General features: G+C 39.0%; 1 protein-coding gene across 7 annotated transcripts in view; it reads right to left on the reverse strand.

The window, feature by feature from the left end:
• LOC147020826 (ubiquitin carboxyl-terminal hydrolase 17-like protein 5) overlaps positions 1-26,291 on the reverse strand; it is a 69,485-nt gene that overhangs the window by 12,773 nt on the left and 30,421 nt on the right. For 4 of the 7 annotated variants that reach the window (XM_085896464.1, XM_085896465.1, XM_085896467.1 and 1 more), the window contains 5 exons: positions 24,857-24,938; positions 24,535-24,644; positions 24,161-24,298; positions 20,902-21,114; positions 3,793-4,039 (listed from right to left, as the gene is read on the reverse strand). In XM_085896464.1, coding sequence (XP_085752590.1) covers positions 20,956-21,114; positions 24,161-24,298; positions 24,535-24,644; positions 24,857-24,938 — 489 coding nt within the window. In that variant the 3' untranslated portion in view covers positions 3,793-4,039; positions 20,902-20,955. Of the gene's footprint in view, positions 1-3,792; positions 4,040-20,901; positions 22,182-24,160; positions 24,299-24,534; positions 24,645-24,856; positions 24,939-26,291 lie in introns of those variants that run through there. The other 3 variants (XM_085896469.1, XM_085896470.1, XM_085896463.1) reach the window with 3 other exon arrangements.

Raw genomic sequence — 26,291 nt, forward strand, 5'->3', positions numbered from 1 at the left:
TTATGTCTGTGTCTGTCTGTCCAGAGCATAACTCCATGGACTTTGATCCAATCGTGATGAAACTTGGTTATGTGTTCGATATCAATGTCTAGTTGTGTTGTCCTGGATGAGAGCGTGCTCCATCCAAAAAAATAGCCATTTTTAGGGGGTAGTCGGATTAAAAACCTATCTTCTCCGAGGGAATTGACTGAGTGGAATGAGTAGGGGATATATGGGGTTTGTGAGGCACCCATGCAAATGAATGGGAAAATGGGGAAAACTCTTTGAATTGATTCCCAAAAACCCCTCAACTGGAGTCTAATTCCTCCCATACAAATGTATAGGTGAGCCTTTTTGAAAACCCCTTAAATAGAAGAATGATTTTCTCCCATACAAGCTCATGTTGATTTGAGACTGTCTCAGGGCCCAAAAAACCTCATACAAATGTATAGGCTAACCTTTTTGAAAACCCCTTAAAAAAACTCCTCAACTGGAGTCTAATTCCTCCCATACAAATTAATAGGAAGAACTCTCTATCTCAAGGCTCATTCAGTTAAAACAGGAGAATGATTTTCTCTCCCCCCTCTGACTCTGTCTCAAGGCTCATCAGGTCAAAAGAGGAGATTGATCTCTGCCCCATTACTTACTCCATTCAAAGAGTGATCCAATAAATATTTGTCCATTTTCTATTCGAGGTAATAAATTAATTTTCCGATTACATTCATCACCATTGAGTATATTCACAAATATTATTTTAGAACTTGGTTCTTGTTCTAAATATCTTTGTTGAACAGAGAAAAAATGATAAACTTCTCTTAATGCTCATGTTTGACCACCTCCTGAGCCACATATCATTGTGAGATTATAGTAAATTGTTTTTCCATTGTTTAATTGAAAACAATCAAAGTTTTCAGTCCATTCAAGGATATTTATTTTTTTCTTTACATCCTCTAACTTATTTGTAATTAAATTTATCCGCTTATTTGTTTTATCTACTTTTACCCCGGTTATTTCTTCAATAAGACTTATTTTATATTTCTCACATTCTTTATGTTTTCCATTTAAGTACCAAGGTTGATTACATCTCCACTCTTTGTTTTGGTTATTGCTTGGTTCTATCATTTATAAATCAGTAAAAGCCGGTAGTAGTCCCTCAGCACTTATACTTATAACCATAAGGGAGACTATTAATTCCATTCTCTAAAATATATCTTTTATCATCAAAAGCTCCTAATGCTTTCTTATTTATTTCTTCTGTATATAATTGATGTTTATAACTTCTTATTTTATTCATTTTTCGATACTCTTCCTTCTTTAAGATTAAACAGTTGTAATAATGTTTAAAGTTTATTGTTTCATTTCTTATTTTTTTCTTTATTCGCTTTAACTTATTTTTACACCTTTCAATATTATTGTCAATATATGTAAAAGCATAAGCCTTTGATCTCAATCACTCATAACCTTCCCACCCAATTCGTCTTTAAACTTACCAATAACCATTTCGTTCTTTGATGAAAACAACACATCACGAGGTTTATAATTACTTGCATTATATATATATATATATATATATATATATATATATATATATATATATATATATATATATATATATATATATATATATATATATATATGTATTGTTGTGGTTGAGGAAATTCGCAAACCACCATTCAGGTCCCATAGGTGAGATATCTCTAAGTATATGTGTAGTTAGCCCAAACCCGTTGTTTAGAGGGAATAAATGTCATTCATTCGGGCTGCGACCCTTTAAGATAGCCGTTTTTCTGTTCTATCTTTATTTTGAACCAACCACGTCCCAACCGCCATCACACAACAACCACCAACCGCAACGCCGCTTCACAACAACAACAACGCCAACAGCCACGACCTTTACCGTCACAACTCGCTCTCGCAATCATCGCATCACCGCCATGCTGGGCGTCGCCGTGGCCAGGGACCGCCACAATGGACCCTCCACCGCCTTCACCTCTCCTCCTTCTGCCGCCATTCCCGCGCCGCTTGTGGGCACCGATCCTGGACTCGTGCGGGGCGCGCACTGAGCGGCGGGTGCAAGGAGCGGCCTTTCCGGGGAAGGCGGATCGGGAATGATTCACGCCCACTTTTCCTCCGTCCAATGGGGGAGCGTGGCTCCGCCCCCGAGCCGATCCTGATCCAGGAATCTATATATGGTTTCTCCTGTCGCACTATAAAGCGCCGAGCGCGGAGCGAATCGGGCGAGTTGGAGAGGTGTGGCAGCGACAGAGAGAAGAGTTTCTGTTTCGGGCTCGGGCGCGTTGTGGCGGCGGCGAAGCGTGGCAGCAGCAGCGCAGCAGCCAAGACGGAGTTGGAGAGGTGTGGCAGCGACAGAGAGAAGAGTTTCTGTTTCGGGCTCGGGCGCGTTGTGGCGGCGGCGAAGTGTGGCAGCAGCAGCGCAGCAGCCAAGACAGAGTTGGAGAGGTGTGGCAGCGACTGAGAGAAGAGTTTCTGTATCGGGCTCGGGCGCGTTGTGGCGGCGGCGAAGCGTGGCAGCAGCAGCGCAGCAGCCAAGACGGGGTTCGGAGTCTGTCGGGGAGCTGCGGAGAGGGGAGGCCGGGAACGCGGTCGAGGTCGCAGTGGAGTCGGGGCGCCGCCGCCATTTTGCGGCTCATCACCAGACGGGTAGGCTCGACGCGGTCTCGGCCCCAGGCCCGTCTGCCCCCTTGTAGTTGAGGGTGGCCCCTTTTTCTTTTGCTTTGGAGTATATGTGTTGTCGGCGCCGTCTGTGAAGTAAAACTGTGTAAGTGTTGCCGTGTGCTCGCGTAGTCGGTGGTAGATCTGCATTGTGTCTCTTTTGTTGCATAATTGTTGTTTTACTTTTACATTTGCTTTTGGTGCATAATTGTTGTAATTGTATATGTGTGCTTTCCGTTTGCCGCGGAATAAATGTGCCTTATGTTGAACTGTTTTTCCCGTTTCGCTTCGTCTTTTCTTTAATTGAATCTCCATCTTACTTCACGTAAAGGGTTGGTCGTGGGCTAAATACGCCCAATAACTAATCGGAACCGTCGAGGTTGACGATAACACCGCTCGGTTATCCCGATAGTACAGAATGGGTCGCTTAAAGTGGCCCGTGTCTGAAGTCGACCTGCGGCGAGGTGCGATCGCCCGGTCTACCCTCCGTGTGGGTACTTAGGTAGGTCGAATTTGGCGAACAACCCTATCCCACGCGGGGGGCCGATTGGCACGATCGTGGTGAGGTCGAAAGGCCCACCCGTGACTAGTTCCCGGCGTTAGTCCGAGAGGGTCACGACGGAATTGTCCGTCCGGTGGGCGACGTGCCGTGATTCGAGTTACGTGGCCGCTCGCACGCCGGCGGGCGTGAATTCGCAACAATATATATATATATATATATATATATATATATATATATATATATATATATATATATATATATATATATACATACATACATACATACATACATACATATATATATATATATATATATATATATATATACATATATATACATATACATATACATATACATATACATATACATATACATATATACATATATACATATATACATATATACATATATACATATATACATATATACATATATACATATATATATATATATATATATATATATATATATATATATATATATATATATATATAAATATATACATATATAATCAATCATATCCTCATATACATCTCCAGTCTTTATTAAAAATATAAAACTATCTGTATCCATATATAACAATGACACATTATCCTTATACTTTAATTTTAAATTATTATAGTAATAGTCAGACATACCGGGCATAGTGGTGTGCGCCTGTAATGCGGCTACTCGGAGGCTTGGGTTGGAGGATCGCTTGAGGACGGTAGCTCTGCGCTGGGCCGCGCTATGAGAGGGTGTAGGGCAGCTCGGAATCATGGCAAAACCCAATCCTTATCCCTTTGTCGTAAGAGGCGACCAGGGTTGCGTCAGGAAGGGCATCCGGCGTAAAACCTGTGCCAAATCAGCATGCGGATCATAACCAATGATCCGCTGTGGCGACCCCTAACAGGAGCAGCCGAAAAGAAGAACAACATAGTAATAGTCATCAATAAACAACTTTGACAAATCAAGAATTGATGTTCATATGTAAATAGGTTTATTCATTTCAATACTCTCTTTTTTCAAATGAATAGCACAAAAGTTCTCTGAAAATACCTCCACCTGTTCAAAACTTGGTTTGTTAATTAACTTTGAAGCCTGTTTCAAAGATGTAGCAAGTCTTATGTTTTCTTGATTCCTAACATTTTCCATAGTCTTTCCAAATACAGCATTATTCATTAATTTATAAAAGTTCTTCTCAAAATCTGTCTCTGCGTTTTTTTCTTTTTTTTGTATCAAAATCAATATACTTCAATAACCATGGACTTTGTTTAAATTTCAAAATCCTATGACTTTTCCTCACTCTCAACCCAGCAGATAAATATTGTCTCAAGTTCCTTTGATGTAAATCATAACTTTCTTTATCATTTAATGTAGTAAGTAGTTTTTCTGAAGATTTACCTTTTATATTAAATGACGATTGGTAATCACTTAACCATTCTTTTCTCAGATGCATAGGATAGGTCTAAATGTTTGTTATGAAGTTCTTCTGGATATTTTAAATCAACCTCAAAATAATATCCAAATTCAGCTTCATCCAATTCTTTTTGAGAGAAGATTACAATGTCAAGTAAAACTTTTTCATAATGTTTTTCTTTAACCCATTTAAGTTTTCCATAAGGTAAAGATTGAGACATAGCCCACCCATACAAATTGTTAGCATCATAATACATCAGGTAAGAGTTGTCCTCGTTCTTAGTATAATCAGGAAGATATTTGTTATTTGCTTTAGCATATCTCTTGGAACATACTTGAGATATTCCTCCTCTTTTAGCCTTCTCTATCATTAAAAGCATATCTATATCACTGATCAATTCCAAATTTTGTTTTGTCATTTTTAACATAGCACTCCAAGCCAAACCCAGGGCTGTGTAATAGTGAGCAGGGTCTAATCCATTAGAATTTTTATTTTGACAGACTGTTCTAAAACTTTGAAACACATCACTTAAAAACAGTACATCAGTTTTAAGATATAAATCATGATATTCCCCAAGATTCTTTATATTAAACTTCTCCCAAACCTTTTTAGCTTGTGTATAATCTGCATCAGAAATATGAGTATTATTCAACTTGCCATAGAAACTTTCCCTTGAAGGAAGTTGTGTTTCTTTAAACCTTTCAAATGAATCCATATTCATACGGATATATTCACTTTTGTGATCGGAGATCAATCTCTTCTTGATTTGAGAAATATGATTTAAGACTCGGGAAGTTTTTAATATTTGATGCTAACTCAGATAATGAATCTCCCATAAACTTGTATGTGTCAAGAAATCTGACATGGGTTATGGGGGATATATAAATCATATTTGTGAATGAGATGTATTTTTTTGATCTGTGTTAGGAATGGCAGAAATATATCCAGGTGTCTTTGAAAGTTCATTTATAAATAGATGTGTGTCATAGTGAGCGTTGTTGTTAAGAAAGACAGGAATAAAATTTGGAGTCTTGTAATTAAGATGACAACAAGAATGAGCGGGACATCTATATTTACCAGTAAGATGACAATGATCTCTAACTTTAAACTCCTCAATTTCCTCCCCACAAATATGACAGGTATTGTTCATTCTAAATTATTTTTTCTCTCTCTTTGTTCATGACATTGGTTTATAGGTTTTAACCATTATTTCTCTTAGTCTTATACAGTCTTTTTCCAATTGTCTCACAAACTCCTCTGAGGCATCTTCTCCTCTATAAAGTTCTTACTTGTTGTATTCATCACCAACAGATGATTTGATATAATAACAGAAACCACAAGGAGTACGTTTTTGGTATATATTTGTGTACGATTTATTTGGATTTGTCCAAATTTGAGAAAACATTTGAGATTTGAGAAACAGTGTCTATCTTTTCAAGGATACTTTCAAAATCAGCATACATCACAAACGGATGTTTTATATGTTTGTTAAAATCTTTGAATGATATGTTTGAACCTGCTTCTTTTAAATTGATTATGGTGATTTATGATTACTACAATATTTTCAATGTTGATTTAATCGTTCTTTTGTGTGAAAGGAGTTGAGACATCTCTTACAAGGATACGTTTTACATTTTCTCTTATATATTTGTGATTTGGTTAATCTTGAGAAATTTTTGATGAAAGCATTATGTGATTTTTCCTCTTGTAAAGTGGAGAAGGTCAATGTGTGTTTTATCATTTTTATAGTTGTTTGAAATTTTTAATATCTGAACTTTGTTTGTATCCGTTAATCCATATACATTAACAGATAGATTATTCATTTTCTCAAATTTAGGAATATCTCTCAATGACATTGGAAACTTTAAATCTTGATTTATCGATTTTTTACCCATTTGGGAAAATAAGATAACATTTAACAACCATAAAAATATTCCAAATTCATTAAGATGTCTCATAGTTGGTTCAAGCGGATGTGGAAAAACCTGCTTACTTTTGAAGATGCTTCTTACTCCCAACTTTTTAGATTATGATAATTTAATAATTTTCACAAAGTCAAGTTTTCAACCAGAGTATCAACTACTCTCACAAGGTTTTAATGCTGGTCTTCAAAATGAAGATATAATCGGTTTATTTAAACTTCAAAACAATCTAAATGATTATAACAATGAAGATATAATACAACTATTTTGTGATACACAGAGATATAAAAATAAATCAAAACTGATAACTTGTATTCTTAGTGATAATACGGATGATATACCTTCTCCCCAAGATTTGGATAAATCAAAAAAGAACCTCGTTATCTTTGATGATTGTGTTAATGAGAGAAACCAAACTGTAATGGACAGCTACTCCACAAGAGGGAGACTTATTGTAATTGTATTTATCTTAGTCAATCGTACTTTCAACTTCCTCGTCGTTCCATAAGAAACAATGCTAATACTTTTATTTTATTCAAGTTAAATTCAATAGATATAAACAATTTTTGGAGAGATAATTGTTCTACATTATGCAGTAAAAAAGAATTTGGGGATTATATGAAGCACACGACTGAAAAATATAAATATATTATTGTGAAACAAGATGAGATATTAAGGGATATATTTTTTGTTTTATAAACAATTACATATATAAATGACAACTATTATTATAAATCTTGTGGGTAAATCTGCTTCTGGAAAAAACTTTTATAAATCAAGGTTCTTGTATAGTACCAATGAGAATATTGTAAACTTACTTTAAAAACACCCCGTGATACGCATTGTATCAACAACGAGAGCAATAAGACCTGGAGAAGTAAAAGGTGAAGATTATCACTATATTTCGGTAGAGGAACATATGCGATTGAGGAATGAAGGTCAAATATATGAGGAGGTTTCTCTTGGTACAACAAAATATTCACATTGTAAGAGTGAGTTAAAGAAACTAAAATCTGGTGGTCTTGGGATATTAGAAACTAATCCAGAAGGAACAAGACAAATTATTAAACATCTGAGTGTGGTTAGGATTTTATCATTCGGTTTTGATGTTGATGAAGAAACTCAACGCAGACGTATGAAAAGCAGAGATGCAAGTATTAGTGAAGAAGAAATTACAACTCGTATTAATGTTAATGAAGAATTTGATGAAATATTTAAAGAAAAGGATTTATTTGAACACATCTACTTGGATGATGAAGAAAAGGAAAATTTCACTGTTGATCTTTGCAATTCATTAAATGATATTTTCCAATAAATAAATGGATGCGAAAGAAAGAGCAAGAAGATTTAAGGTTTAAAGAGTTGGTTTCAAATGTTGTAAAACAACAGGAAGACATAAAGAAGAAACGCAGACAGAAATTAACTTGTGAGAGTAGTTGATACTCTGGTTGAAAAATTGACTTTGTGAAAATTATTAAATTATAATAATCTAAAAAGTTGGGAGTAAGGAGCATCCTCAAAAGTAAGCAGGTTTTTCCACATCCACGTGAACCAACTATGAGACATCTTAATGAATTTGGGAGATTTTTATGGTTGTTAAATTTTATCTTATTTTTCCCAAATGGGTAAGAAATCATTCATTTATATACAGTAGACAAGGTGTAAGTCGGCAGCATGTAACTCGTCACTTCCCCTAAGTCGGCAGCGTCAAAAAGTCCCGAATTTATCTAATGTTAAATCCCTTTGAATAAAGTCTGTAAGTCGTCATCTCCAAGTCATCAGATGTTGTCCGTTCCCGCGTAATGGAAACTCAGGTAAATTACCACGCCTTACTCGTCACACGGAACTTCTACCTTGTGAGAAGCCAGATTTCATGGAATCGTGATGCGCGCTCATTGGTGTACACCGCCAGTGATAGGCTATTTATAACTGCGCTGCATTCAGCTCAGTCAGCGTGCCGTCCCACATGCATCTGAAGAGGTAGACAGGCTGCGCAATGCAGTCTCTGGCGAAGGAGTAAAGGATCGATCGAGCTTAGTGTTGAAGTCCGATCATGGTTTTATATTGGCTTGTTTTGTACATCACCACACTCACTTTCACATAGGTATTGAGTGGTCGTCATCACGATGACTGTGTGTCATGTAATTTGTCGATGGTATATACGAGTTTTCATGCCATATGAAAACTCATTCTACATTCATTCCAATTAATGAATTCTAACAGCCATTCATTCCATCACCGATGGTATACGAGTTGTCTTACAGTTGTTCATTATCTTTACTTTTGATAAAGTGATTCATGAATTCCATCTTTGCTTGATCACTTTCCAACTCACCAATGAACCCCCACCTATGCCCCAAGGATTGTGTTTCCCTTTTGGTGCAATAGCCGGCTTAGAGATTGTTGCGCCCTCTCACACGTACGTGTCCAGGCCACGCGAGACTTCATCCTTCACCCCACAGTCATCATGAATGTTCGCATACGCGCAAGTCGTCACATGGCAAAGTCGTCACTTTTTTGTCGGTCCCGATGGTGTATTTGGTCCGGTCTACTGTATTTGGAAAACAGGTTATTTAATTTATTATTGGCTTTTTTAGAAACTCTATATTTTATCCTAAGTTCAGGTTTAATTTCAAGATAATCCATTATTTTCTTTATACAATATCTTGTGTTGATATTTCCCTGAAAATGATAATCGTGAATAATATATAACAACAATCCTTTGAACATTTCTCGAATGCGTTCAGTTTCTTCCCTTGTAAGGAAAGGTGTGTTATCACCCTCATACTTTATTCATTTCTCTAATCAATCTTGTAAAGTAATTAATTTTTGGTGTAAATCTAAAAGAATTATTTTTTATTATCATTAATTAGAAGATAATCACAGAATAAACATTGTTTATAGGCTTTTGACTGTGTTTAATCCCACTATCATATGCAGGACAATTCTCAAATTTGTCATATGGAGAATCAGGGAATTCAAGAGGCTCAAAATCTAACATATTTATAAAGTAAAACTTTACTTAAACTAAAGTTCATCTTTGGTACTTTCACAATCATCTATAAAACTACTTTCATAACTATCGTTTGAACACAAACTCTCGGTATCATAACTGTCATTTGAACACAAATTCTCGGTATCATAATCACTCCCATAATCTTCAAAATCTTCAGTTGAATAATGACTCGTATTTAATTAGTAGAAAAAAAAACCATTACTATCTATATCTATATACGTTTTTCATTAACAAATTCAACTACCACATTTTTAATATTAGAGGTAATTTTAAAATGATCCTCAACTAATATTGAACGAAATGTAATTTCACCTGATATATCAACAACCTTTATTTCATCAGGATTTACATCTTTAGGATTGTTGAAAAAAATACAAATTTCTCCTTGCATATTACAGATGGTCTTATCTTTTCTTTCTAAAGCTTCATCCATTAGGTTTTTATTTTTTGATACTTTTTCTTGTTTCATTGCTTTTTCTACTTTTGAATATATTGTCAGAAGGAGAGGAGAAACTTTTGTTAGAGATACTTTAGTTGATGTTCTTCCAGGTATACTAAAAGCCCTTCCACTGAAGGAAATTGAAGAACTCATATTATTTACCATAATTGTTTTTATCCAATAGTTGTTATATTTATCTTTGTTCAATTTTACATCCTTGACATATTTCTCAGTATGTTTTACAAATGAAGTGATTGATTGAAACTTGTCTTTTGTGTCTTGAAACATTGTATTTATTAAGTGAAAAAAGTTGGAGGATAAATTTGTTTTAAGCACAGATTCACCTATAAATTGCACTAAATTTTCATCAAGAACATTTTATTTTCAGCAAAGTTTTACTACATAAATATGGTGAATACAACGTACTGTGATGTTTGTAATCATGAATACAAATCTTATAAAAAAACACCTTCAAACCAACAAACACACATTCAATCTTTTCAGACAAATATCTCCACTAGACCAAGAAACAAAACATTGTGATAGTGGTGATAATGATATTCTTAATTTTTTTTTTTTACAATAAACACCTTCAATCACGCAAACACAAGAACAATGAAAAAAGGGAAGTTAAATTCTCCATTGAAAACACTGATGGGGCATTTAAAGGGCATATAAAAATAAGATTGTTTCATTTTCAAGACCCTGGACCATCTTCAATCATGGAAGCTGTTGATATGGTTAAACAAAGTATTGAAACTATAATTAAAAACACATTAAGTGAAATGAAAACTTTTAAGTTTTATATGGGAGTAAAATTGAAAATGGTAAGACAAGACGATGAAACTATTCCCTATATGAAAACAAGCCCTCACTTTATCTCATCATTTCAAGATTTTGCAAGATGTGATGTTTACGATGATCTCCAGAGACAAGAACAAGATGTTGATAACACTGCAGTAGGTAGTGGATTTACTATCACAAAAATAATCTTTTTAGGTATACACATCTTAAAATCAGATCCTCTTCAAGCTTCTTCTTGTATTGATTTACCAAAAGAGATAAAAACTGAAGAAAGCGGTTGTTAATATTCAAGACAAAGATAATAAATGTTTTCTATGGTCTGTTCTTGCTCACTTACATCCTCCACAATGGAATCCTGAAAGGGTTAAACATTAAAAGAAATACGAGAATACATTAAATGTTAAAGATTTAAAGTTTCCAATGTCATTGAGAGATATTCCTAAATTTGAGAAAAATGAATAATCTATCTGTTAATATATATGGATTAACGGATACAAACAAAGTTCAGATATTAAAAAATTTAAAAACGATAAAAATGACAAAACACACATTGACCTTCTCCACTTTACTTCAGAGTAAAAATCACATTATGCTTTCATCAAAAATTTCTCAAGATTAACCAAATCACAAATATATAAGAGAAAATGTAAAACATATCCTTGTAAGAGATGTCTCAGCTCCTTTCACACAAAAGAACAATTAAATCAACATTGGAAATATTGTAGTAATCATAAATCAACCGTAATCAATTTACCAAAAGCAGGTTCAAACATATCATTCAAAGATTTTAACAAATCTATAAAACATCCGTTTATGATATATGCTGATTTTGAAAGTATCCTTGAAAAGATAGACACTGTTTCTCCAAATCCAAATAAATCATACGCAAATATATACCAAAAACATACTCCTTGTGGTTTCTTTTATTATATCAAATCATCTGTTGGTGATGAATACAAGTTAGAACTTTATAGAGGAGAAGGTGCCTCAGAGGAGTTTGTGAGACGATTGGAAAAAGACTGTATAAGACTAAGAGAAATAATGGTTAAAACCTATAAGCCAGGGGTCTCCAACCTTTTTGGGCGGAGGGCCACAAAACCAAAGTGGTGAGGGCCGGAGGGCCGCACCTAAAAAAAGGATGCTAAATTCCGAAAATATATATATATATATATATATATATATATATATATATATATATATATATATATATATAATTAATATGCGGAAATTAAAACAAAAATTAGTGCTGAATATATTTTTCTTGCCAACGAATATGATAAAGGAATAATCGTGTTCAAAACACATGTCTAATATGAATCAAAATCATTATAACAATTACAGAACGCTTTGATCATTGACCCTGACAAATTGGCAGTATCGCGGGCCACATTGTAATGTAAACTTAATATGGCACTGTGGGCCGCATAAATCCGTTATTGGGGCCTCATGTGGCCCACGAGCCGCAGGTTGGAGACCCCTGCTATAAACCAATGTCATTAACAAAGAGAGAGAAAAAAGAATTTACAATGAACAATACCTGTCATATTTGTGGGGAGGAAATTGAGGAGTTTAAAGTTAGATCATTGTCATCTTACTATTAAATATAGAGGTCCCACTCATTCTTGTTGTAATCTTAATTACAAGACTCCAAATTTTATTCCTGTCTTTCTTCACAACAATGCTCACTATGACACACATCTATTTATAAATGAACTTTCAAAAACACCTCGATATATTTCTGCCATTCCTAACACAGATCAAAAATACATCTCATTCACAAAAATGATTTGTACATCCCCCATAACCCATATCAGATTTCTTGACACATACAAGTTTATGAGAGATTCATTATCTGGATTAGCATCAAATATTAAAAACTTCCCAAGTCTTAAATCATATTTCTCAAATCAAGAAGAGATTGATCTCTTATCACAAAAGGGAATACATCCATATGACTCTATGGATGCATTTGAAAGGTTTAAAGAAACACAACTTCCTTCAAGGGAAAGTTTCTATGGTAAGTTGAATAATACTCATATTTCTGATGAAGATTACACACAAGCTAAAAAGGTTTGGGAGAAGTTTAATATAAATAATCTTGGGGAATATCATGATTTATATCTTAAAACTGATGTACTGTTATTAAGTGATGTGTTTGAAACTTTTAGAACAGTCTGTCATCTATCTATAATTCCAGCAATGTGTGTGTGTGTGTGTGTGTGTGTGTGTGTGTGTGTGTGTGTGTGTGTGTGTGTGTGTGTGTGTGTGTGTGTGTGTGTGTGTGTGTGTGTGTGTGTGTGTGTGTGTGTGTGTGTGTGTGTGTGTGTGTGTGTGTGTGTGTGTGTGTGTGTCCGCTGTTTCTCGACAACCTCTGGTCCGATCTAATTGAAACTTGCCAGATATATTGCTGGGGACCTGAGGATGTGCCTTTTCAAGGTTTGATATTAATCGGACAAGTGCTTCGCAAGTTATGGCCATTTATTTACCAAACCAATGGCAAGACACGTTGTTGCGTGGGCGTGGCCGATGGTGAAGGGAAGCTCCGCCACGTTCCCCATTACAGGTTACAACGTACGGGCTTCCGGAGAGTGATGACTTCGTGTATTCTAATAATTTCTCGATTTCTTATGCGCATTTATAGATAAACACAATGGCCCAAGTTATGATCGTTTTCATATTAGACGGTGTATAAATTTTGGGAACATCAGAGTGCTGGTATGTTCCGAACCAGGAAGTAAATTTTTTCTCTCTCTTCTCTTCTCTTTTTGTTTTTCCTTGCCACGACATTGCGAAAAGGTAAAATACGTTGGCGCTAATTGAATAATTGGGTATTAAAAATAAATTGCGAATAATGGTAACTGCGAATAATATCGAACTTCCGGGTCACGCACGTACGGGCACGCGAGAGTGAAGAAACGGCCTGTGTGGTTTATTTATTTATTATTATTTTTTTTTTTTTACGGGCATGTACTAGTAATAAATATTTTTATGGATTAGACCCTGCTCACTATTACACAGCCCTGGGTTTGGCTTGGAGTGCTATGTTAAAAATGACAAAACAAAATTTTGAATTAATCAGTGATATAGATATGCTTTTAATGATAGAGAAGGCTAAAAGAGGAGGAATATCTCAAGTATGTTCCAAGATATGCTAAAGCAAATAACAAATATCTTCCTGATTATAATAAGAACGAGGACAACTCTTACCTGATGTATAATGATGCTAACAATTTGTATGGGTGGGCTATGTCTCAATCTCTACCTTATGGAAAACTTAAATGGGTTAAAGAAAAACATTATGAAAAAGTTTACATAACATTTTTTAATGTCAATGAAGTTCAGATACGATTATGTTATCTGAAAGAGAACGCAAATGCGATACGACTGTGTATTTTCATCGATTTTGGAGTTCGCAGAAATTACACATTTTGGGTGTCTGAAAATCCATGCAGTGAATTTGGATTCAAAAACAATTAATCTTCCTCAAATGTCCCACAAATTTAACAGAAAAATCAATAATTCTTCCCCTTTCCTGTTTGTGGATCAAAGAGCCAAAAGCATCATGGGTCAACTTTTGTATGCAGGCTGATGAAGTACTGCTCTCCCCACTCGGCTGGTGCTGCCGCCTCTCACCTTTCACGGCTTCACGCTCTGGAAACCAAGGCATTTTGGATCATTGGTATATCCCACGGTGAGGGTGAGTCTTTGGGCCTCTCAGGCTCTCACCACAGGCAGACCAGTGGTCTTTCTGTCTTCTACAGTCTCCTCTCCGGTCTCGCCCCCCCCACCCCCGCTGTCTGCGATATCCCCCCCCCCCATAGGGCGCTCAAGGTCCGCTGGCAATCCCCTTCTGGTAAAACTACCAAAACCACGAATCGCAACTGTTCACCTTCACTCTTTCATTCCTCTTTTTCCCACCTTTGGAATAAACTCCCACACTCTCTTCAATCCCACTCTTCCTTCCAGGTCTTCAAAGCAGCTATTCACCACCACCTCTGCTCTTCCCCCATCCAAAACCACGATCTTCTCTACCCCCGTTAATTCACCCCAAATGCACCTCCGTCAAATTCCCTGTTGTGTGAGGTCCTGAAAGTCCCTGTGGTGTCCATCTTGTTTACCACGTGTTCCCCACCCCCATCCCTCTCCCTTCCACAGATCTCCAAATGTCTGTGTTCCCCACTGTTTTGTCCTTCCCTCTCCCACCCCTCTTGTGCATGTTAGCTCTCACACGAACCTCGACAATGTATTCAAAAATATATTGTTACGGATCTGGAAACCATTTGCATTCAACATACAGGTCCCAAAAGTCAGTTATCCCGTTCAGTATATGTGTAGTCAGATCCCTTTCGTTTTTGTCTAGTGGGAGAATCAAATACGTACGTTGCGACTTCTTTTAGTTTGGTTATTAAATCTTTACATCTAACAACCAACAAGCCATATGCATGACCCCTCGGCCAGTCACGATCCACCGCCAACCGGCTGCACTACCAAGTACCTTTGCAACGTTTATACTGTTACTCGTCGAGTGTGGGCCCACGTGGAAGACTGGCTGGGGTTTCCCGGGAGGGCTGTTGCAGCATTATACTGTTACTCATCAAGTTTGACCCCGCGTGGAAAGAGCGGTTGGGGTTTCCCAGCAGGGGACAAAGCCCCGCCCCGGAAAGGTGGGCCGTAGGACCCTGTCCAATGAGGGGCGGACAGCGAGGCATTTTTCGCCAAGAGCCCCTCCCCGAGGTGGGAGGAGATATATCTCCGAGACTCTCTGAGTAAGGAGTTTTCACGGTGGTTGGGTCAGGCAGTTTTTGGTTCACGGTGTCTGTGAGCAATCTGGTTAGTTCTTCACGGTGATTGTTACGGGGAGAGGAGTTCTGTGGACCCCAACTATTCACCACGCGAGCTCTGCCATGAGCCACGAGTCCCACACGTGCGACTGGGACCAAAGGGACCAAACCGACGACCATTGGCAGGTGCCGCACTACAGAGCACGCTTTCCCTCCGACGACCAGGTACCCACCGAACTCTGACCCCCCCCCCAGCTTGTCTCTTTTTGCAGCTGCGAGGGTCAAATAAAGACTTTGGGGTTTCCTTTCTTTTTGTGTGTCTGCGTGTGGGCCCGTCTTTAAGTAGAACTGAGTAAGTGTTTTTGCTTATTATAAATATTTCCCTGCTTGCATATTCGCGCCAAGTCTTGCTTTTGTCTTTATTTTACTGTTAATAAATTTATTAGAAATGTTCCCAGTCCGTTTCTGTCCCTTCTTACATTGGTCTTGCATGTTCCGGGTCTGAGTATAAGCGGGGTTTCATCCCCGGTAATCGGTCTATCATAGCCGGGACGTACTGGGCAGGCCCCGCTCAACTGCAACGAGCCGGAAGGGTCGGTGGCAAAGCGGTAGTCGGTAGTGTGAATCTACCGCTCCCAGTAGAGTAAATCCGGTTCGACCAGGCATTCCGAGGGCGTGGCTTCCCCTGTAGTTTAAATCGCGTAGCTACTTAGGTAAATTGGTTTTAGACAAACAGATCCTACGCTACGCGATTGAGATATTAGCGTCCACGGTCGGTTCATCGACCCGCCAGCTCACAGAATTATCTGGAGCGACGGCCTACATTTCCTGAGAGGTGGGAGACGGAGTAACCTCCCCCACCTAGCGGTCGTTCTCGCCAAAATATATATCAGTCATATTGGAGAGTTTTACAGTACGATACTTACGACCTGTTTAGTATTATTAAGCATCGTCCATAAACTATAGAATACAAAACACCTGAGGAATCCCACAATAACCATTAGATTTGATTCATACCCACACCATTCCCAATTCCCACAACATTAGACATGTGTGGAGTTAACATTGTCAAACTTCTTTCCCTATTCGTTTCCATCATGACCAGAACGCTGGGCTACGCTACATCAGCTGAACACTTTCTTCCAGTAAAATAAAATATAAATCAACTTTGCTTGGCTCAATACCAGGTTTAGATGAAAATGTCTCACAATGTCTTACCAAGAAGTTCAACAACAAAAATATGCATCAAAAGGAAAAACAAAAACAACACAAAAAAGAAAAGGGCAATACCCCAGGGTTCTCACCTGGGAGAAGAATTATACTGGCGAGGAAGTCAATGTGGGACAGTCAGCAAAATGTACCAATGAACCAATGTCATGGGCCTGATTTTTTATGTCATGAACAAACTTTGTTGCATCGCAAGTGATGAAGTTTGTGGTCAACTTTCATTGAAATTAGAAGGAAAAAGCAAATACCTATTTTGGGGAGGGTCAAACCTGGACCCACGTTGACCCCCGGTAGACCCCCTTCGACCCAAATCTTTTTAATGCCATGAACAAACTTGAGTTGCAACTTAGCAAATATCATTTTAGCCAAGGTTGGACACAATCCCATCAGCAGTTTCAGAGTAGTAGCTGCAAGTGCTTATGGATGGACAGACGGACGACAAGCTATCTCATAGGCTCCCCGGAACTACGTTCCATGTGAGCTAACTAGATATCTACAATTACAAAGCAATCACCAAGGCTAAGCCTCCCCGGGGGCTTACCCTTGGTGATCGCCCCTGACTTTCCCTTGGCTCGCAATCCAATGATGACCATATTTTGTTCGGACCACCAAATGACCTTGTGTTCAACATTTTGGGTTTCGAGTGCACATGAAGAAAATGTGTCCCCATCTGCCATCTATCCATAAAATTCAATGTCAAGAAGATTGGAGGAAAAATGTTCAAGTTCTCATCATTTGTTCATTCAGCCACATTCCGAAAAGGAGGTCAAGGACACAAATCCAACATCAGGTTCACAATTTCAGTGCAGGTATGCTATGATGTTGCAAGAACACCTTGTAAGGCGAGGCGGTATTTGAAATTCCCCATTGGAAAAAAATGAGCAATGACAAAAACTGCGTTTTTTTTTTTTTTTTTCAGACCGCCGTTTGACCTTGATCTTTATCTCACAGGGGTTTGATGTAAAATAAGTGTAAATGCGACTTGCTCGAGGCTATCAAGAAAGGGCAATTTCGTTCTAACTGGACAAACTTTGAGCAAATTGTGCTGAAAAAGTATACAATTGGGTCATGACATTAAAAATTAGGTCAAGGTCAAAAACAACAACAAAAAAAAACAATCCCACATACTATAAATTCCCATTATTGATGAAAAATTTCATTCCAAAAGTCCCAACAGGCTCCAAGATACGCTTGGACATCGACAAAAAAAAACTAAATGGTGGTTTCGTACTCCTAGAAGGTGTAAGACCTTGACCTTTAACCCAGAAGAGTAAGATGTAAAATAAGAATAAATGCATATTGCCCGAAGCTAGCTACGGATGGCAATTTCATTCCGATCGGCGAAACTATCATCGAGTTATGTTGAAAAATGTTAATTACTATCATGAGGTCATGACCTTAAAAATTACGTCAAGGTCAAACTACATGATGTCAACACCACAGACTTTCCATTCACATTATTGATGCAAAATTTCATTCCAAAAGTACCAGCAGGCTCCATTATACAGCTCGGAAATTGTGTTGGGAGTGCAGGAAGAAAATAATCAAAACTAGAACTGCCACTTTATAACTGCTGGCAGTAATGACCGGGTACCCAGTCCGTCCGCCTTTGACACAACTGATACAACATGAGACTTAAATCATAGTCGCAAAGTTTCGCATTTATCGGATAAGCGGTGCCAGAGAAAACATTATTTAATGGTGATACAAACACAGGCCTGCTTTGAGACGGCGCGGAACAGACGAGTTACGAACCGGGCAGCACAAAGCGTTCAATTTCCTTATTACTGGCGAACAGATTCAAATAATTAAATAATTCTGGCTGCCAAACCGCATGACCGATCAGGTTGAAATTTTAAACGTTTGTTTCGCATGTCGGCTAAATTACAAATGTGAAGTTTCGTATATATAGAAGCAGTGGTTCCAGAGTAAACATTAATTAATATTTATCCTTCAATCCAAGATGGCGGCCAAACCATGTGACTTATGACGTCATAATTTTCACCACATGTGCAAACACGAACGTAGACGATAAGCGCAAATTTTCGCTTCGCTGGTTAAGCAGTTCCAGAGAAAACATTATTTAATATTTTTCTTAAAACCAACATGGCTGCCAAACCCTGGGCCCAATCCCGTTGAAATTTCAAACCCTCATTTCGTATGAATGTTCCACCATAAAGGTGATGTTTCACCTTTATTGATGCAGTAGTTCCAGAGTAAACATTAATTAATATTTTTCCTTCAATCCACTATGGCTGCCAAACGTTGCGTCGTACCTCAAAAGGGGGTGAGAACTTTTTATTCGTCATGGAGAGGCGGTCATAGTGGTGGAGTTTCGCCTGGATCTGTTCAGTGGTTTCAGAGAAAAAGACGTTTAAAGATATTATTTTTCAATCCAAGATGGCTGACGAACCATGTGACCTATGACATCACAAATTTAAATTCTGCATCCAACTTGGTATTGGAACACGTTTGTGAAGTTTCGTGTAAATCGGTAAAGGTGCGTTTTTCTATCCAAGATGGCCGCCAAACCATGTGACGTGTGATGTCATAATTTTTACCACGCGTGCACACACGATGGTAGATTATAATTGCAAACTTTCGATTTGTTAGGTTAAGCGGTTCCAGAGAAAACATTATTTAATATTTTTCTTAAATCCAACATGGCGGCCAAACCGTGTGACTTATCAATTCGAAATTAACAAACTTATATCGCCTACCTGTCCCGAATATAGTTCTGAAATTTCCCCTTCCTCGGACCAGCGCTTCTGGAGAAGATGTTTGAAGGTTTTCGGGTTTTTTCAAGATGGCCGCCAAACCATGTGACCGATCAAGAACAAATTAACAAACTTGAGAAAGGACCTCATGGGGAATATATGTGTGAAGTTTTGTCTTAATCTGTCTTGTCCTTCTGGAGAAGAAGATTTTTAAAAGCTATTCATTTTCAATCCAAGATGGCTGCCGAACCTTGTGACCTATGATATCATAAATTTAAATTCTGCTTTCCATCGTCGACCCGAACAAGTGTGTGAAGTTTCGTGTAAATCGGATAAGGTCTATTTTTCTATCCAAGATGGCCGCCAAACCATGTGACTTCTGAGGTAAATTTTTTTTACCATGTATGCAGACTTGAGGGCCGAAGGCACTTGCAAATTTTCGCTTCGATGGCTTATGAAATTCCAGAGAAAACATTATTTAATATTTTTCTTAAATCCAACATGGCAGCCAAACCATGTGACCTATCTCTTCGAAATTAACAAACTTGCATCGCATACATGTCACAAATATAGTTCTGAAATCTCGCCTTCATTGGACCAGCGCTTCTGGAGAAGATGTTTGAAGGTTTTAGGGTTTTTTCAAGATGGCCACCAAACCATGTGACGTATCAACAATAAATTAACAAACTTGAAAGAGGACCTCAGGGGGAATGTGCCTGTAAAGTTTCGCCTCAATCTGCACAGCCGTTCTGGAGAAGAAGATTAAAAAAAAAAAAAAAAAACACTAAAAAACAAGATGGCGGCCGAAATACGTCATCGATGACGTCAAGAAAAACATTTTCGTCGGTGATTTTAGGCGTAGATGATGCTCAAAATTTTTCAGATTTTTCCTATACAGCGTTCTACTTGACGAATTTTCACCGGTATATCGCTTCACCTATGACGTCACGAAAAATCACACGTGTTCCCCATACGGAGCTTAGTAAAATGTATCAAACGAAAATTTTTTCCATTGCACGGTTTCCGAGATACAGATGTCCAAAGTTTATCGCTTTTTTCAAGATGGCGACCGTACCACGTGACCAATGACGTCATAATTATAACGTGATTGTGCTATCAAAAAAAAGATACATACTATGGTAAAAAATTTCCTGTCGATCGGACTTGGTGTCCCAGAGAAAAAGGGTGCAAAATGCCGGCGGAAAAATAATAACAATAATGCGTAATAATAATACACAGAAGAAAAACAATAGGGTACCCTGTACTCACAGGGAACCCTAATAATAATATTCTAAATGGTGGTTTACTACTCCAAGGGGTTGAAGAAACTTGTGCTAGCATTAAAAATAAGGGACGCTAATTGTTGAAACAAACCCAACAGTATTAAGCCTTCCCCAAGCTAGGGGGAGGCTCAACAAACAATATTTGATGAAGAAGCACACCTGGTGTTAAGAGTTGTGCCGACAGGTGAAGGGGAACTCAGCACAACCTTCCATTCATTCCTCGTTTTTCAGATCGACTGCATTCACCAGCCAGTGTGTGTGTGTGATCCCATTTTGTTTACTATTCTTCCTTCCTCTGATGCTACCACAATTCCTCCTCGTCCTCATCCTCACATACTCTCTTCCTTTTGCTGCATTTCCCCTGCTGTGGCTCTTGGCAGGAGGGAAACAGAATGTGAAAGGTCATTTCCATTTATGATAAAATCACGACCCCTCGCCCCATATCTTAAGGTTTCGAGCGAGTCAAACCTCGTCCGGCCAACTTCCCTCCACAAAGTGATAACGTTCGGTGTCTCCGAGGGACACGTGTCACTCCTCAAGATGGTGGTGTACTGTTGGCGAGTAGTAATAAAGTGAGTCATAAACGGCAGAGGTGGAGAGAAAGCAGAAACCAGATCGATGGAACACTTGCAGCCGCTGATGAAGGTATTCATCAACCCCTTCATTAGCATTAGTTTGTGGATGTTAAAGATCCCATGGTGTCCTTCGCAAAGTGTTGGTGAGCTCTCGCCGGTACACTGGACCATTTATAAGTTCCTGCTCTAACCAACACAGCCATGCTTTGAGCAATGATGCAAACCAGCAGGCCTTGTTAAATGAATGCATCCTAAATGAATGAACCCTTCATCAAGTTGTCATCCTCGGATGCTAATATGTCCAGGATTAACGAATACAACAAGGTAGTTCTTGCACTCTCTATCGAGTGCAGCCTGTGGCATCATTGGTTGGGACGCGGCTATACCGCTGATGCAGTGTCCCCCTTACCAGTACACTGGTGCTCATTTTGCCGACCACAGAAGGATGACAGGCTGAGTCAACCTCCTGGTGTATATTAATTCAGCGGCCAACGGGGCTTGAACTCAGGACCCTGGGATCCCAAGCCGCCACCCTAACCACTAAGCCAACACCAGGCTAAGTTCTTGCACTTCCTCCGATATCAAGATATTGTACAAAGTGATGAGTTAGAAAGAGGACTCACAGCTCTTGGCAAGCAATGGCACCACATCCCAGTCATCAACATGACACAACCTTTTGGCATCTGCTCATCATGAGTCTCCTTTATTTTCCTTTTGGTTTTACAAGTAGTGCTGGTGCCGTTCAGATATTTCTGTACCCTTGGCATGGGGTTGGCAAGGTGTTGGCACACACTTGAAAGTGTTGGCAAATGCTTTCTCTTGATATTCATCTTTATGCCTGGAGTGTCTGTTTGCTTGTTGCTGCTGAAAGACACATGGTACAAGGCAGGCTTACAGAAAAACAAGTTCAAATTGCGAACATACCCGTGGGAGTTCATTCGTACAACTCTCAGGTTAGCGACAGCACGGACGACAGATACTTTTGAAATTTGGTAAGATTTTCATCGCATCAGAAAAAGAAATCAGAACACCTCACAAGAGCGAGGCTAGTTTCATATCATCATTTGAGACTTAATTTTGCGTTGGGCATCGCCCAGCTCATTTAATTCATTTTTTTAAATAACAATTTTAAGAAAATGGGCCGAAAGGGCCGTTTCTCGGCCCAAAGGGCCGGAATAGCACTTTAGGCTCAGTTAATGCCTGGGGAATGGTCTCCAGAATATATCTGTAAAGGTTGGTTTGGTTCCGTCCACCAATAACCAAGAAATAACAATTTTAAGAAAATGGGCCAAAATGGGCCGTTTCTTGGCCCGAAAGGCCGCAATCGCACTTTGGGTTCAGTTACTACCTGCACATATGTGTCTAGTATATGCCTGTCAATTTTCATTGAATTCTGTTCACGAATAATGGAGAAATAGACGTTCAAATGAACTGTACACAAGAAAAGATAGAACGCGAGCGGCGCTTCGACCCTGTGGGGTAAAAAGAAATTGATACATGGAAGCATCAGCACGCACAGACGGGGAGAAAATAATACACCCGAGTTGGTTTGACGGTCAGCTCGGATACAAAACTTGATGCAACCAAGTGTTAATCAACTTTAGCGACTACGGAAAGTGAAAACAGAATTCAAATTGAATTGAAAATCAACGCGTGAGGCCGCTCGAAGCAAAAAACTCCATATTCTAGGAATCATTCCCAACATCATTATACAATTTTCAAACCCACGTTTATGGCCGTGAAATAAACACTCCAAGTGTGTGCATTTAATGGCTGTATCCAGGACAGAGCTGGACCCCAACTAAAAAGGACCCTCAGGCCACCGAGAAGCTCAATCACTTGCTGCCTGCACGTCTGAGTGGCATCACGTGACCAGCCAGTTTGCTGTCGGATGAAATTCCCTAACAAAATCTTAAAACGTCCGTTTTTCACTGGAATTCTCAGATACTTGTAGAGCACATCCCCAAACCATCTAAAATATAAATATTAATCTCACAGACGCTACGAATAAGCAGTCCCTCAAGAAGACAGGTTACGAGGTGAAGCAGTGAACGGAAAGCATGTGGTGTCCCTTCCAGAGTCTCACTGTTATTTGAATTGAATATATTTTCCTCATGAAAAATGTTTCTGAGCAGATTTACACAAAAATTATCTTCATTAAACGTGTAGCTACATCAGAAGGTCCCAAAAGTGAAAACAAATCAACTAGAACTTAAGACAGCCTCGTTATATGGCATGGAAACGGATGGAAGCCCATGGAAGCTAACCCTTGCTGCAATGCATTCCACACAGATCGAGGACATAAACATTCAATTTTCACAAAACTTGATGCAACCGAGTGTTAATCAACCTTAGCGACTATGAATAGTGAAAACAGAATTTCAATTGAACTTAAAATAACCGCGCGAAGCCATGTTGATGTCAGCGGACCTCGTGTTGCCCAATAAACGGAGCCAAACGACAGAGGTAACGAGAAACTCGTTGGTTGAATTAAATCTTCTTAATAATCCCAATGAAACCCATGATGCATTATAGTCGTCCGATGCTTCCTTATAGGCCATTCCACCAATTGGTCATCTTGTAGTTTATGACCCTGTAACCTTGATCCCGAGGCGAAAATGCGAAAAAGGGCTCAGACGATCTATAGAGAGCAACTAGTATTATCATCGTGTCAAGTCAGAACTCGATTGGCCGAGACGTCTAGGAGATAGAAAAATAAAAATTGTTGACGGACGCACGGACGGAGGGACAAAGACAGAGACAGACGGACGGATCTGAGGACATCGAACAGTTATATTAGGTCAGCGAGCTGACCTAACAATGGTCTCCCATGGATCACTCACCTTGAAAAAACTGAAATGATGTCCTTTAAAACTTTTCCCTTGATGGACAAGGACAGCATAGAGCAAGTGGTATATTGAAGGCCCGTCTGGTTGTGACATGTGGGGGCGAAGATTCAGCTTTTCAACATATGGGAAGTTCTGTGGATAAATAATCACGTCATTGGAGGTCAAAAGTTCAAACACCATTTCAGTCCAAATCGGAAAGTCATTGCCGAATTCTAACCAGGTGTATCGAGCATTTTAGAGGTGAAATTGGTGATGTAGTGAGCACCTTGTGGAATGGTGCTTGATGAGGTCTTAAATCAGAATCAAAAGTCACATCTGATTGTGTAAGTGCCCTGGTGTACAGGTGTTCCAGAGAAGGACAAATGTACCTTTGAGATCTTTCCCCCAGTGACACAGCAAAATATCTTCAGTGTGAAGGTGAGGACGTTTGGTGGGTCGTAAATTGTGGTAGCCATTGTAGCAGGTCTCTGAGTTACACCTGGAAATCATCACCACAATCACATTAAACATGATCATGACAATGATAAACATCACTGAGGGTTCAGGTCACATGGTAATCAGTCACCAGAAAACTTTTTTGTTTTTTAAAGATAGGTAACTTTGAGAAATGTTTCCATTGTTTTTAAGATTCTTCCCTGCACAATGAATCGGATTGGATCAACATCTGGAACAACTAAAAGGTGCACCCACCTTCACAAAAATAGGCATTGTCTCCCAACAGGTAGTTTGTTCTTGTAAAATGACGAATGGACTCCTCGATACCTGAAACATTCTGTGGAAGGACAATGAAGAGGTCAAAGGTCATGGAATTAGCACACAATAATTGTGAAGCTAGAGTACACCCCTCCCCCCACCTCCAGATGTATTTAATTTATATGTACAGCGACAGTCCATTTGATTGTTATCAAGTGGTCCCACGATATCAATGGCAAGCTTTTCCCAAGCAGCGTTAGGGAGCCGAACTGGTTGCAAAGGTGTAACCCGAGAGACAGTTGTTTTATCATACATTTGGCAAGTAATACACGACTTGATGGCAACTTCCACGTGGGAGTCCATCCCTGGCCACCAGTAGAGGTCACACAGCCTTTGTTTAGTCCTTACAATACCTTGATGCATATCATGGGCAAGCTGGATTAACTTAGGTTGAAGTTCTGTCGGCACGATCACACGGTGAGTGCCCCGAATCAAGTAATCCTTCTGCAAAAGTAGGGAAGTGTATTTGGGTCAATGCCCTTCGGATTGCAAGACCATTCTCTGAAGACATATCCTCGCACCTTCTGTAGAATAAGGATCCATTGCAAGTTTCCTTGAATTGTTCCACAGGTACAGCAACGCAGTCACCATACAGTAAAGCCACTATTTCTACATCCGGTTTGTGGTAAGGCTCTGTCATAGGGAGTGGTAACCAAGATAAACAGTCTGCAGTCACATTTTGATGACCAGGTTTGTACACAATTCTTTAGTTAAACAACAGTAAGCGTGCAGACCAACGTGCAATTCTCATTCCAGCTCGACCAAGACCTTTCAAAGACAGTAGTGTGGTCAATGGATTGTGGTCTGTTCGCAGGATAGATTCTGACCCCAGAGGAAGTACGCCATTTCTCCGTTGCCCAGACGCAGGCGAGTACTTGCGTTCGCACTGTGTGAGCGTTCGTGAGGAGATGCTAGTTTCCTCTGTCGAGTCCTCATGAAGTTGAGTGAGCACTGCTCTGAGTCCATAATCAGACGCGTCTGTGATCACAATGGCGGTTAGAGTAGGGTCAAAGCAAGTGCAGGGCTGTTAGCATTCAATTTTTTTTACCCTTTCAAATCGAGTGTGTGCAGCCTCGGTCAAGAAGAAGTCAGTATCCTTGCACAGTAAGGCAGGAAGTGGCTCCACGACTGTCGCATAATTTGAAATGAATTTGGAGTACCAAGAAGTCAAACCCTGAAATGAACGCAAAGCAGATGCATCCTTTGGGGGTGGTGCTTGTGCTACTGCCACATGTTCGGTGTTTGGGTTCATGCCCTTTTCTGAGATCACGTGACCCAGAAAAGAAAGTTCAGCCTTCCTAAAATGATATTTATCATATTGCAGTTTTAAGCCTGCTTGATCAATACGATTCAAAACAGCTTGAAGATGTTC

The sequence above is a fragment of the Eptatretus burgeri genome, chromosome 9 (assembly GCF_056783735.1).
Source record: "Eptatretus burgeri isolate ZD-2024b chromosome 9, Ebu_testis_v1, whole genome shotgun sequence".
Taxonomy (NCBI): domain Eukaryota; kingdom Metazoa; phylum Chordata; class Myxini; order Myxiniformes; family Myxinidae; genus Eptatretus; species Eptatretus burgeri.